The sequence below is a fragment of the Nannospalax galili genome, unplaced genomic scaffold (assembly GCF_000622305.1).
Source record: "Nannospalax galili isolate Female #2095 unplaced genomic scaffold, S.galili_v1.0 scaffold1328, whole genome shotgun sequence".
NCBI classification, from domain to species: domain Eukaryota; kingdom Metazoa; phylum Chordata; class Mammalia; order Rodentia; family Spalacidae; genus Nannospalax; species Nannospalax galili.
In genome coordinates this window covers 783,091-795,731 of record NW_008358795.1, presented here as the reverse complement: position 1 = coordinate 795,731, position 12,641 = coordinate 783,091, and the positions used below count along the sequence as shown (strand labels likewise).

At 51.2% G+C, this 12,641-nt stretch overlaps 1 protein-coding gene and 1 long non-coding RNA gene across 3 annotated transcripts; one reads left to right on the top strand and one right to left on the bottom strand.

The window, feature by feature from the left end:
• CUNH11orf68 (chromosome unknown C11orf68 homolog) lies at window positions 1-2,026 on the top strand. 2 transcript variants are annotated; one of them, XM_008822231.2, is made up of 2 exons: window positions 1-124; window positions 649-2,026. In XM_008822231.2, the coding sequence occupies exons 1-2, from the start codon at window positions 6-8 to the stop codon at window positions 1,403-1,405; spliced, it is 876 nt and encodes a 291-aa protein (XP_008820453.1). In that variant the 5' UTR covers window positions 1-5; the 3' UTR covers window positions 1,406-2,026. The 2 variants fall into 2 exon arrangements, with proteins under 2 accessions (XP_008820453.1, XP_008820454.1); XM_008822232.2 differs by having other exon boundaries at window positions 6-124; window positions 635-1,040.
• Window positions 132-10,366, bottom strand: LOC115068286. Its single transcript, XR_003847642.1, has 3 exons — window positions 10,331-10,366; window positions 9,953-10,000; window positions 132-515 (listed from the first exon to the last, which is right to left on the bottom strand). It is a non-coding gene; the product is annotated as an uncharacterized LOC115068286 (long non-coding RNA).
• Window positions 10,367-12,641: the final 2,275 nt, after the last annotated feature.

Below are 12,641 nucleotides of genomic sequence, written 5' to 3'. Positions count from 1 at the left end.
CTAAGATGGCGGCGGCGGCGGCAGCCGTGGCGGGGGCGGGGCGCGGTGGCGGGGGCGCGGAGCCCGGGCAGGAGCGGAGCCGGGCCCGAGGTTGGGTCGGCGCGGAACGCAGCGAAGGCCGGAGGTGACTGCAGGGCAGCGGGAGGGCAGCGCCAGGGCGGGGGCACGTTAGGGCCCGGGGCGCTAATGGCGGCGAGGGAGGCAGGGCCGGAGCCTGGCCTTCGCTTGGGCTCTAACCGGCCCGAGTTCGAGTCCGGTCGTTGCCCGTTGACCTCACACGGGCCTGTATCCGCTCTTGGCCTCAGTGTCCCGGTCTTCAAGTGTCGCCGAGATCGCCTGTGGGGGGAGCCTGGCTCTCCATGGCCTCTAGGGTTAGCGAACCTGCTCTTTGCTTCTGCCCATCAGCTTACCTGCGGGTCTCAAGCCTGGAGGTGTAGCCTGGGTCCGTGCCAGTTCACACTTCAGCTCTGCCACCCACTGCGGGTGTGACCTTGGGCAAGTCAGTTGTTATATTCCTTTGTGAAGATGAAGCAAGTGAGGCACAGAGACAGTAAGTCTTGCCCAAGGCCACACAGTTTAGCAGAGTGCCTGGCAGAGCCCAGCACTGTAGTTACTGTCCAAAGCCTTGATTCAGTTCTCTCACTGCAGGATGGAGCCAAGTGAGGAGCCAGAGGAGGAGGACTCTCCAGGTGGCAGAGAGGATGGCTTCACTGCTGAGCACCTGGCCGCGGAGGCCATGGCAGCCGACATGGACCCCTGGCTGGTGTTTGATGCCCGTACCACGCCTGCCGCTGAGCTGGATGCCTGGTTGGCCAAGTACCCACCATCCCAAGTTACCCGCTATGGGGACCCAGGTTCACCCAACTCTGAACCTGTGGGCTGGATTGCAGCCTATGGGCAGGGCTATGCCCCCAACTCAGGTGATGTACAGGGCCTCCAAGCAGCCTGGGAGGCTCTGCAGACCAGCGGCCGGCCCATCACGCCAGGTACCCTGCGCCAGCTGGCCATCACCCACCATGTGCTTTCCGGCAAGTGGCTGATTCACCTGGCACCTGGCTTCAAGCTGGACCATGCCTGGGCTGGTATTGCCCGTGCTGTGGTTGAGGGTCAGCTTCAGGTAGCCAAGGTGAGCCCACGGGCCAAGGAGGGTGGGCGGCAGGTCATCTGTGTTTACACTGACGATTTCACGGACCGCTTGGGTGTACTGGAGGCAGATTCTGCCATCCGTGCTGCAGGCATTAAGTGCTTGCTTACCTACAAACCAGATGTCTACACCTACCTGGGCATCTACCGAGCCAACCGCTGGCACCTTTGCCCCACTCTCTATGAGAGCCGTTTCCAGCTTGGAGGCAGTGCCCGTGGCTCTCGAGTGCTGGACCGTGCCAATAATGTAGAACTGACCTAGGGGAGCTAAGAGGGAGAGACCATCCTCTGCCCCCTGCTGGGGATGGATCCTTCTGTCTCCCTCCTCCTTGTCCCAAGAAGGCCACGTTCCCTAGTTCTGAGGACTAGTTCAATGGGAACTGCCTGCACTCAGACCCCTTGGACTTATGCTCTCTGTGCAGGGCCAACTCCAGCCCTACAGGCTGGGGGCTCTGGCTCCCTGAGGGCCGGGCCCTCAGTGTCCCTCTTTGATGCTGCTCCCCTCCACTGCCCAGGACCACAGGTTGGGTGCAGATACTCCAGAGCGCCTGTCCTGGCCACCTCTGTTCCTCTACTACTGTCCTCTCCCTTTACCTGCATTCTTCCCTCCTTCCTCCCTCATAAGGGAGAAAACCTAGTGCTACCAGTCCCTGCCCTTGGAGCCATCATAGTCCAGGTGGCAGGGGTCCTGAAGGACTGAGCATGCTGTTTGGACCTGTTCATCATCTGACCAAATGGGGGTGCAAGGTCATGGACATGGGACCTGCCCCTGCCAAATCACAGCCTGCATCACCCATCATCCCTTCCCTGCCTACCTTGACATGTGCCTGCTCCTGGCATTTCAATAAAACCCACCTTGGGTCTATGTCTTGAGTGTTTTTTAAAATACTGTCCTAATGGTTACCTGCTTTGGCTTCTGGGGAGAGGCAGGGCCAGCAGAAGCTGTTCCCAATCTGACCAGGCTTCCTTGTCTGCCCCCAGTGGTAAAGGTACATTTCACTGCCAAGGGCTAGGCCCCCTTTCTGAGAGCCTCTGCAAACTGATCTGGCCCCTCTGCATCACACAAGTCAGAATCAGTTTATATTTCTATAAATCTAGGTGTTGGACTTTCTAGGAAGCCCCAAGTGGCCACTCTTTGTGCCCAAAGTGCATTTGTTTCAGGCTTTTTATTTTTTTTAAAGAGGGTTTTTTGAAATATTTATCATTTTTTATTTTATGTGTATGAGTATTATGCCTGCATGTAGGTAAGTGCACCCATGTCATGCAATGCCCTCGGAGGTCAGAAGAGGCCTTCGGATCCCCTGGAACTGGAGTTACAGACAGTTGTTAGCTTCTATGTGGGTGCTGGGATTCGAACCCAGGTCTGCAAGAACAATCAGTGTTCTTGACCGCTGAGCTATCTCTGCAGCCCCTATTTTAGGCTTTTTTTTGTCTTTTTGAGACAGGGTCTCCCTGTAGCCCCAGCTGTCCTGGAACTCACTATGTAGACCAGGCTGGCCTTGAACTCAAAGATCCGCCTGCCTCTGCCTCCCAAGTGCTGGGATTAAAGGTGTGTGCCATCACAACCGGCTCTGTTTTAGACTTTTTATTTTTTTATATATATTTTATTATTTTAATTTTATGTGTATGAGTGTTGTGCTAGATAGCTTTCATGTTAACTTGACACACCTGGGTTGAGGGAGCCTCAATCGGGAAATTGCCTCTATTGGACTGGCCTGTGGCCATGTCTGAAGGGCATCTTCTTGATGAGTGATGTGGGAAGGCCCAGCCCACTGTGGGTGGTGACACCCCAGGCTGGTGGGCCTGTGTTGCATAAGAAAGCAGGCTGAGCAGGGGCCAAGGTAGCAAGCCAGTAAGCAGCATTCCTCCATGGTCCAGCTCCTACCTCCGGGTTCCTGCCCCAAGTTCCTACCTTGGGCTCCCTGATGAAAGCGACCTGGGAGATGTAAGACAAACCCTTTCCTCCCCAAGTTGGTATTGGTCAGAGTATTTTTTGTCATAGCAGTGAAGAACAAACCAGGACAAGTGTATTGCCTGCATGTATGTGAGTGCACCTGTGTCGTGCAATGCCGTGGAGGTCAGAAGAGAGCTTTGAAGTCCCTGGGAACTGGAGTTAAAGACGGTTCGTAGCCACCATGTGGGTGCTGGGAATTGAACCTGGGTCCTCTTCAAGAACAGTCCGTGCTCTTAACTGCCGAACCATCTCTTCAGCCTCTTTTAGGCTTTTTTTTTTTTCTTTTTTGGTCTTTTCGAGACAGGGTCTCCCTATAGCCCTAGCTGTCCTGGATTCACTATGGAGACCAGGCTGGCCTCGAACTCACAGAGATCCACCTGCCTCTGCCTCCTGAGTGCTAGGATTAAAGGCATACACCACCATGCCCAGCTGTTTTAAGCTTTTTAAAAAAAAATTTTTTATGTGTATGAGTATATTGCCTGCATGTGTTGGAAGTTCACCCGTGTTGTGCAGTGCCCATTGGAGGTCAGATGAGGGCATCAGATTCCCCTAGAACTGGAGTTACAGTTGTTAGCTGCCATGTGGGTGCTGGGATTTGAACCTGGGTCCTCTGCAAGAGCAATCTGTGCTCTTAACCACTGAGCCATCTCTCCAGTCCTCTTTTTTTTTTTTTTTTTTTTAAGTTCCATTTATTTATTGAGAGGCTAGAGCATCTTGTGCACACATTTGGAGGTAAGAAGACAACTTGAGGATTCAGTTCTCACCATGTGCATCCTGGGGGTCTGTCTCAGGTTGTCAGGCTTGGCAGTGAGCACCTTTACCTACTGATTCATTTCACTTTTTTTTTTAATTTTTAATTTTATGTGAGTATTGCTTGCATGCATGTAAGTGTATCCATGTTGTGCAATGCCTGTGGAAGTCAGAAGAAGGCGTTGGATCCCCTGGAACTGGAGTTATAGATGGTTAGCTGTCGTGTGGGTGCTGGGAATTGAACCTGGGTCCTCTGCAAGAGCAGCCTGTGGTCCTAACTGCTGAACCATCTCCCCAGCTCTGGCACACACCTTTAATCTCAGCACTTGGGACACAGAAGTAGGAGGGTATCAGTTCAAGGCTAACCTGGTCTATATAGCAAGTTCCAAGTCAGCCCAGGCTACATAATGAGGCTGATGTGGAGTTTTATGTAACTGGGGAATCACCTTTTTTTTTTTTTTTTTTTTTTTTTTTTTGAGATAAGGTAGAGGCTCATGACTAGTCCCCCAGCACTTGGGAGGCAGAGGCAGGCAGGGCTCTATGAGTTAAAAGCCAGCCTAGTCTACATAGTTACAGGCCAGCTGGGGATACAGAAAGACCCTGTCTCAAAAAGACCAAAAAAAAAAAAAAAAAAAAAAAAAAAAGAGTATGTAACCCTGGCTGACCTGGAACTCCTTATGTAGACTGGCCTTGAAGTCACAAGGATCCACCTGCCTCTGCCTCCCCAGAGCAGGGCTTAAGGGCTTCAAGGTGTGAGTGCCACCACTCCCTGCTGTTTTTTTGAAACAATTTTATCATGTGACACAATTGGGCCTCCAAGTCCTGATCTGCCTACCTCAGACTCCTGAGTAGTGGGATTAGAGGCCTGAGCCACCACACAACACTTCCATGGTGACCCAGTGCATGTTGGTGAAAAGTGCTCTTTTAGTCCCAGGCTGGAACATAGGATTTGGCAAATTGAGAATTAGCTGGATTGCAGCACCCTGGGCTAGAACAACCTACAGTGATCAGCCTGAATAGACAGGTAGCATTCCAGAAGCCTGAGTTTGCATTCACTTCTGCCACCCTATCCCAGGAGTCACTAAACAGTTTACAAAGCACCTTCCACGCAACACCTAACTCTCATGACCTCTTTAAGGAGATGCCGGCCCCATTCTGAGGCCAAGAGGAGAAAGGATAATCCAGGGTAATGCGGTGAGGCGGCAGAGCTGGGACTTGCCTCTGGTCCCTGCCTCTTCCTCAGGCAGAGTGCAGTCCTTGACCTGAGGAGACACCTCTTCACAACCATGGAAACACCGCCACCCACATGATCTTGTGACCACCCTGTGTGGCTGCTGTAGCCTCGGGAGCCAGCCTAGTTTGTGCGCTACCATGTGCCTCTCCAATCCTATGCCTGGCCTTGCCTTGGTTGGGGGCCAGCAGGGTTGGCAAGGAGCCCCTTAATATGCTGCTCTCGTGCAGTGCCAGAGCTGACTCAGCCTCTAGCAGCCTCACCAAGTTGGAATTTGGAGCAGAGGAGCGGAGATGCCACTGGGCTGACTGGGTGGAAGTGGTTGAGTCATGAGATGCTGGTTTAACCCCCTCCCCAGCTTCCTTCCCCACCCTCTGCGTCCCCAGGACTGAGTCCACCTCAGCCCCAACTTGGGAAGTCCCCGGAGTCAGAACTGGAGTCAGGTGCCCCTGCCTGCCTCTGACTTATTGATGCTTTGCACTTGACCAAAGTAGGCCAAGGCTTCCTAGGCAGGAGTGGGGCCTCTTGGCTGAGCCATTATGTTCCCACAAAGATGCCCAAGTGGTACAGGCAGCCCTGGGTTGTTCTTTTTCCATGATGAAGCCTGATGCATCCCTCTTCTTCACCTCTGTAACCCCTTCCTCTCTGTGTCTCCCAAGCCATGGCAACAGCCACTAATTTGCCTCCTTAACCCCACATCTTCCCTGCGCTCTCTCTTCCCCCTTACCCAGATCACAGATCCCTCTGTAGAGCTACCCACACCCCTATCCTACTGAAAGACCCTCTGTGGTTCCCCAAAAGCAGCCTCCAGAAACAAAGCTCAGTCTATGAGGTTAGCATGGACCAGGCCCCCATCTGCAGTCCCAATTTACCTCAGGCACCCCCTTCTGCTTGTGCACTCCACTGAAGTCAACTGGCACTTCCTTCATGCCCTCCACATGGAGTGGCATAGAGCCTGCGGCCTCAGGCTTCTTGAACTCCTGCTGTGCACACTGATCATAGGACCAGTGGCTACTTAGTAAATACCTGGTTGATGGCTTATCTCCTGCAGCTCCCTAAGCCCCATGCCAAGACTGTGTGCTCTAGTATCTAAATTTCAGCCCTCACCCATAGCAGCCTCTCCAGAGATTATCAAATGAAGTAATGGCTTAGATCCGGCTCTTAGATCCCTCCCACCTCATCTCTCCACTTCCTGCTCATCTTTGCTTCAGAATGTGGCTTTCTTGCACATATTCTGGCCTTTCTGTGTGGGGCCATTGTTCATGGATAGCCTTTGCTTGGCCTGCCTGATCCTCACCTACTTTCCTGGCTAACTCCACTCCATCTCAGACCCACTGCTGCCATCCATCTTCCAGGCTCCTACTATACCCACCTACTTGTGGCTCTCATCTGTGTGTCAGGACTCTCAAAGACAATGACTGGGGTTTACCTCCAGGGTATCTCCAGCACAGAGCCCAGGCTGATGCAAGCACCAGAATCTCTCTGTAGCCTCAACTGGTCTGGAACTCACTATGTAGACCAGGCTCACAGAGATCCACTTGCCTCTGCCTCCCAAGTGCTGGGGTTAAAGACCTGTGCCACCACGCCTGGCAAATCAACATTTAAAAAAAAATATTTTATCTATTATTTTTTAATACTTTACTTATTGTTTTTATTTTATGTGTATGAGTGTATTGCCTGCAGGTATGTGAATGCACCCTTGTCGTGCAATGCCACAGAGGTCAGAAGAGGGCTTCAGATACCCCTGGAACTGAAGGACAGTTTGTGGCCACCATGTGGGTGCTGGGAATCAAGCCTGGATCCTCTGCAAGAGCAGTCAGTGCTCCTCTTAACTGCTGAGCCATCTCTCCAGCCCCATGTTTTATTTATTATTTTTATTTTCATTTTTTTGGTCTTTTTGAGACAGGGTGTCCCTGTAGCCCCAGCTGTCCTGGAACTCACTATGTAGACCAGGCTGGCCTTGAACTCACAGGGATCCCCCTGCCTCTGCCTCCCGAGTGCTGGGATTAAAGGCATGTGCCACGCCCAGCTAATATTTTTATTTTATGTGTATGCATGTGTTGTCTGTGTGTAGGTAAGTGCACCTGTGTCATGTAATCTCCGCAGAGGACAGAAGAGGCTGTCAGATACCCTGGAACTGGAGTTACTGACAGTTAGCTGCCATGAGGATGCTGGGATTCAAACCTGGGTCTTCTGCAAGAACAATGTTCTTAACTGCTGAGCCATCTCTCCAGCCCCAAATCAACACTCTTAATTAATGACTGACTGAATGAAAGTCATTCTCTGTGGGCCTCAGTTTCCTCGTTCTGTTAACAACAGCCAGACACTATGATAAGTATTTACCTACATTATCTCATCTAAGCTTTGTTTAGCTCTGTTATTATTGCCATTTTGCAGAAGAAGAAACTGAGGCCCAGAGCAGTCCAATTAATTATCTCAAGGTGACAGCTAGATGACAGAGCCAAGATCTAAGCCCAGATCATCCAATTCCAGATCATCTGATATATGGTTGAGCCCTGTTGTCTGAAACAGGGCTCTTGGCTGAGAAGCTGAGGCCCAGCCTACCTGGAAAGGAAAAATCTCTCTGGCCTACAGGGGGGAACTGCTCCTTTGAGATGCCAAGGGTTTTCTCAAAACCTAGGCAGGGGGGCTCTGCTTTGTTTAGTCAGCTCCTGCCTATGTGGGGGTACAGAAGTGCCCAGTTGTGTGTGGGCTGGCCAAACTTGCACAAGCCCTTGTGATCTGTTCCACTCATAAAACCAAGAAAAAGATGACAGAAGCCAGGAAGACAAGTAGACATCCTCATCATCCTCTCCACCTTCCCAACACACTCGGCAAACCTCGGGCCCCAGGGAGAATGGGGAGACTCTGCTTAACCCCTAACTCCAGCTGGGACCTGGGGCAGAATCTGAGAGGACAGGAAACAGCTGAATGAGGAGATGCTTCAACCAGAGCTTTGGCAGGATTTTGGGGATTTTCCTGGCAGGGCAGCTGCTCCCCACTCCCGCCGACTGGGAGGGGCCCTGGCAGAGATGAGGATTGGGTCACACAGGCTGATTCACTGAGAAGGGAAACTCCCCATTTCTGTGACGCGCATCCCCTAGGCATTGGGGGGTAAAACTAAGGGCACCAGGCTGAGAAACCCTCCAACCCCACTTTTCTTTGGTCACTGGCCTCCTAGGAGAGCATAGTAAGCCTGAGACTAGAAAGGATCAACAGGCAGGGTCACAGGGTTATGGGGGCAGCTTCCCAGGAAAGGAACCCAGAGATCACAACCAGAATGAAGGGATCTTTTCCCACCCATTTTGTATACATAAGATGTATACGAACGTGTTCTGTGCCAGGCATACCCTGGGCACCTCACATGCAGTACAGCCCTCCTTTTATTGGTAAGAAAACTGAGACAAAAAGATGCTCAGTAGGCTGGGTATGTGGTGGCACTCGCCTTTAATCCCAGCAATAGGGAGGTGGAGGCAGGTGGATCTCTATAAATTCAGAGCCAGCCTGCTCTACGTAGCAAAGTGAGTTCCAAGCCATCTAGAGCTACACAGAGCTCTGTGTCTCAAAAACGAAACCAAACCAAATCAAAAACCCAGGATGCTAAATAAGTTGACCAAGGTCAAACCAGGGGTGTCTATGCAATACTTGAGAAGCAGGAGGGTCTGGAGTTCAAGTCCAACCTCAGCTTTAACAAGCTTGAGGCCAACCTGGGCTACATGAAAGCCTCAAAAAAATAAAATAAAAATAAAATAAATAAATGGCCACGGTGAAAGCTAGAAATGCTCTGACAGGCTGCACAACTCCCAAGAATATTTTCTACACTTGGGTGTCAGGGTGCTCTGCCCCTGGTCCCTTAGTAGCTCTGGCTTCTGGTGACGGAGACCTCCCTGAGGTAAAGTCTGAGCCAGTTTAGGGAGGAGGATCTTCTATCATTGGATTCAACCCACTGGGAACCATAGAGGATGGTCAGGTCCTGTACCCAGCCATGACAGAAAATCAGCCAAACCTTCAGAGGCCAGGAGAGGGCAGTGAAGTGTTCCCGCCAGAATTTTCTCCAGGGTTTTGATAGCTGTCCAAACCCCAATCTTTCCACAGAGCCTCCCTTTCCTGTCTTGCTGCTCACCTCCCCCAGTGCACCAAACTCTCTCTCTCTCCCTCTCTCTCTCTCTCTCTCTCTCTCTCTCTCTCTCTCTCTCGCCCTCGCTCTCTCTCTCTCTCGCCCTCGCTCTCTCGCGTGCTCTCTCTCTGTCCAGCCTCTTGTCCCTCAGGGAGCAGAGCCCCCAATGGCCTGCTCCCCTTTGCCCAGGGCAGGGGGCACTGCAGGTGTCCCGGGGGACCTGAGGACTGTGGCTCCATGAGGTGTGGCCAGCAGCCCCACACAGGCATGCTTTGCCCCATTTGGCTCTTGTTCACCGGTTGCATGATTCACTCCCTTGCCCCCCATGACTCAGTTTACACCAGTGCCTGGAGGTCCTCCCAGCAAGGGTGGGGTGGTTTATGGGTCCAGCCCAGGCCCGCCAGACTTTCATCCTAGGATGAGCGTTTCATCCCACTCCTGGCCCAGAGCAGGAGCTGGCACCACTGGGGACAGCAAGCCTGGCTCCAGGGAGCCTGGGGACAGGAAGTGTGTGGGGTGGTGGGGAGGTTCTAGATCTGGGCTTTAGGAGGACTGGGAAAACTAAGTGACAAGCTCCAACTATCCTGGGCTTGGGTTTGAGGAAACAGGAGTCACTCTGTGGTGTCAGGTCGAGCAGGCAGAGCCACTCTGGACACAGAAAGGGAAACCATGGCACAGAATAGATCAGTAAGAAAATTCTTGAAAACATTTCCTGACTCCTTACTGGGTCCCCCTCTGAGCACTCTCCACGTCTTACCTTGTCTGCTCCCTGAATAACTCTGAGAAGCAGATCAAGCATTAACACCTGTTACAAACAAGGAAACAAGGCATGGAAAAGTTGAGGGATCGCTGAGATCACCCAACCAGTAATAAACGGAGGTTCTTAGAAGAGCTGAATGAGTTAATGCACAGAAACTGCTTAAAGAATGGCTGGAAGCCTGGTGTGGTGGCGCACGCCTTTAATCCCAGCACTGGGGAGGCAGAGGCAGGCGGATCTCTGTGAGTTCGAGGCCAGCCTGGTCTACATAGTGAGTTCCAGGACAGCTGGGGCTATAGGGAGACCCTGTTTCAAAAAAAAGAATGGCTGGCACAGAATATCTGTGTTTGCTTTTACTATGAGTCTCAGTTTTCTTACCTGTATAATGGATGAGAAAGGACATCTGAAGCACCCTGGCCAACCTTCACTCCCGTTGCAGTTAGCTTTTCTTCCTCCAGGAGCTGCCCCCTTAGCCCTGCCACCCCCACCAGGCATCTCATGCAGTTAACCCCTCCCAAGTTATGTGGGTTAGAGCAGGACTCAGAAGCCTAATGTTCACCCCTGCCTTGTAGCTAGCCCCTGAAACCTCTGGTTTTAGAGACTTCAGTATGTGAACTATTGATATACAAAAAGGAGAAACTTGGGCTAGAGGGATGGCTCTGTGGTTAGGAGCACTTTTTTTTTTTTTTTTTTTTTTTTGGTTTTTTTGAAACAGGGGCTCCCTATAGCCCCAGATGGCCTGGAACTCACTATGTAGATCAGGCTGGCCTTGAACGCACAGAGATCCACCTGCCTCTGCCTCCCAAGTGGTGGAACTAAAGGTGTGCCTCACGACACCCGGCGTTAGGAGCGCTTTTGCTTTTCCAGAGGGTCCAAGTTCGGTTCTCAGCACCCACATGGGGACTCACAACCTCCTGTAACTCCAGCTCCAGGAATCTATACCCTTTCTGGCTTCTTCAACCAACTTCACACACACACACACACACACACACACACACACACACACACACATGAGAGACAGAGAGAGACACAGAGACAGACACAGAGACAGACAGAGAAAGGATACAGTCATACAGTACAGACACTCATGTAGACACATAAATAAAACTAAAAGTAAATCTCGGAGATGGCTTAGCAGTTAAGAGCACTTACAGAGAACCTGGGTTTGGTTCCCAGCACCCAGAGAGCAGCTGACAACCATCTGTAACTTTGACACTCTCTTCTGCCCTTCATGGACACTGCACATACATGGCTTACTTACATACAAGCAGGCAAAACACTCATACACACAAAATAAATATAAATAAAATATTTTAGAAAAATAATAAAAATAAATCTTTTTTTTTTTTTTCTTTTCTGGTTGTGGGGCAGCTCTGAACTCCCAGCACCTGAGAGACTGGCGTAGAAGGATTACTATGAATTTGAGGCCAGCATTGACTACATAGTGAGATTTAGGTCAGTCTGGGAAACATATCAAGACCCCATGTCAAAAACAAGTAAGACCAAGAATGCACAAAGATCTGCCTGCCTCTGCCTCCCAAGTGCTGGGATTAGAGGTGTGTGCCACATACCCAGCTCTAAAAATAAATCTTTAAAAAATGGAAGAGGGGCTGGAGAGATGACTCAGTAGTTAAGAGCACTGGCTGCTCTTGCAGAGGACCTAGGTTCAATTCCCAGCATCCACATGGCAGCTAACAACTGTCTGTAAGTCCAGTTCCAGGGGAATCCAATGCCCTCTTCTGACCTCCATTGGCATTGCACCACACAGGTGTACTTACACACATGCTAGCAAAGCACTCATACCCGTAAAATAAAAATAATAAAATTTTAAAAAATATTTTATTTTTTTCTCTTTATTTTATGTGTATGCATGTATTGCCTGCATGTAGGTAAGTGCACCTGTGTTGTGCTATGCTTGCAGAGGACAGAAGAGGCCATTGGGTCCCCTGGAACTGGAGTTTCAGACAGTTGTTAGCTGCCATGTGGGTGCTGGGATTCAAACCCAGGTCTTCTGCAAGAACAGCTGCTGTTCTTAACTGCTGAGCCATCTCTCCAGCCCCCAAAATAATACAATATTTTTAAAAGTAAATCTTTTAGAGCCATTGAGGTCCTCATCTGCCTCATGAGGCTCAGGGACAGCAAAGGGTAAGGTACACATGGGTCAGTAGCCATTCTGGAGGAAGGCCATTGGGCACCCAGTGACCCCCCAGCCTTCACTGCAGCTTCACCGCACTATTTCCAACTTCTCTTCTACAGCCTGGGCCCACCAAATGGCTTCCCTGACCCCCGGGAGCCTAAAGGGCCAGGTCAGGACAACCTGTGTCTAGCAAGGGGCTCTATCTCTTTCCCAAGCTCCAACCATATCCCTGTTGAAATACCCCAGCCCTATCACCTCTAAGCCCAGGTCAGGGTCCTCAGCCTGCTACACCAGGGCCCTGGTTGAGGTCTCTCCAGCCCAGCTTTCAGCTCAGCCCCCCCATGCACATTCCACCGGGTGCCCTGGACCTCAGTCACCAAGGCCTTCCCTTCTTCTCACCCACAGATCCACTGCCTCCAAACCTAGGAATGTCTCCCTTGACCTCCAGTTCTCTTGTGACAGGAAGCCTTTTCCCACTGGCCCCACCCCAGCTGAAAAGAATGCTTGCTTCCTTCCTGGGGGCTCTGGGAATGCCCCATGCTCTCTAACTCT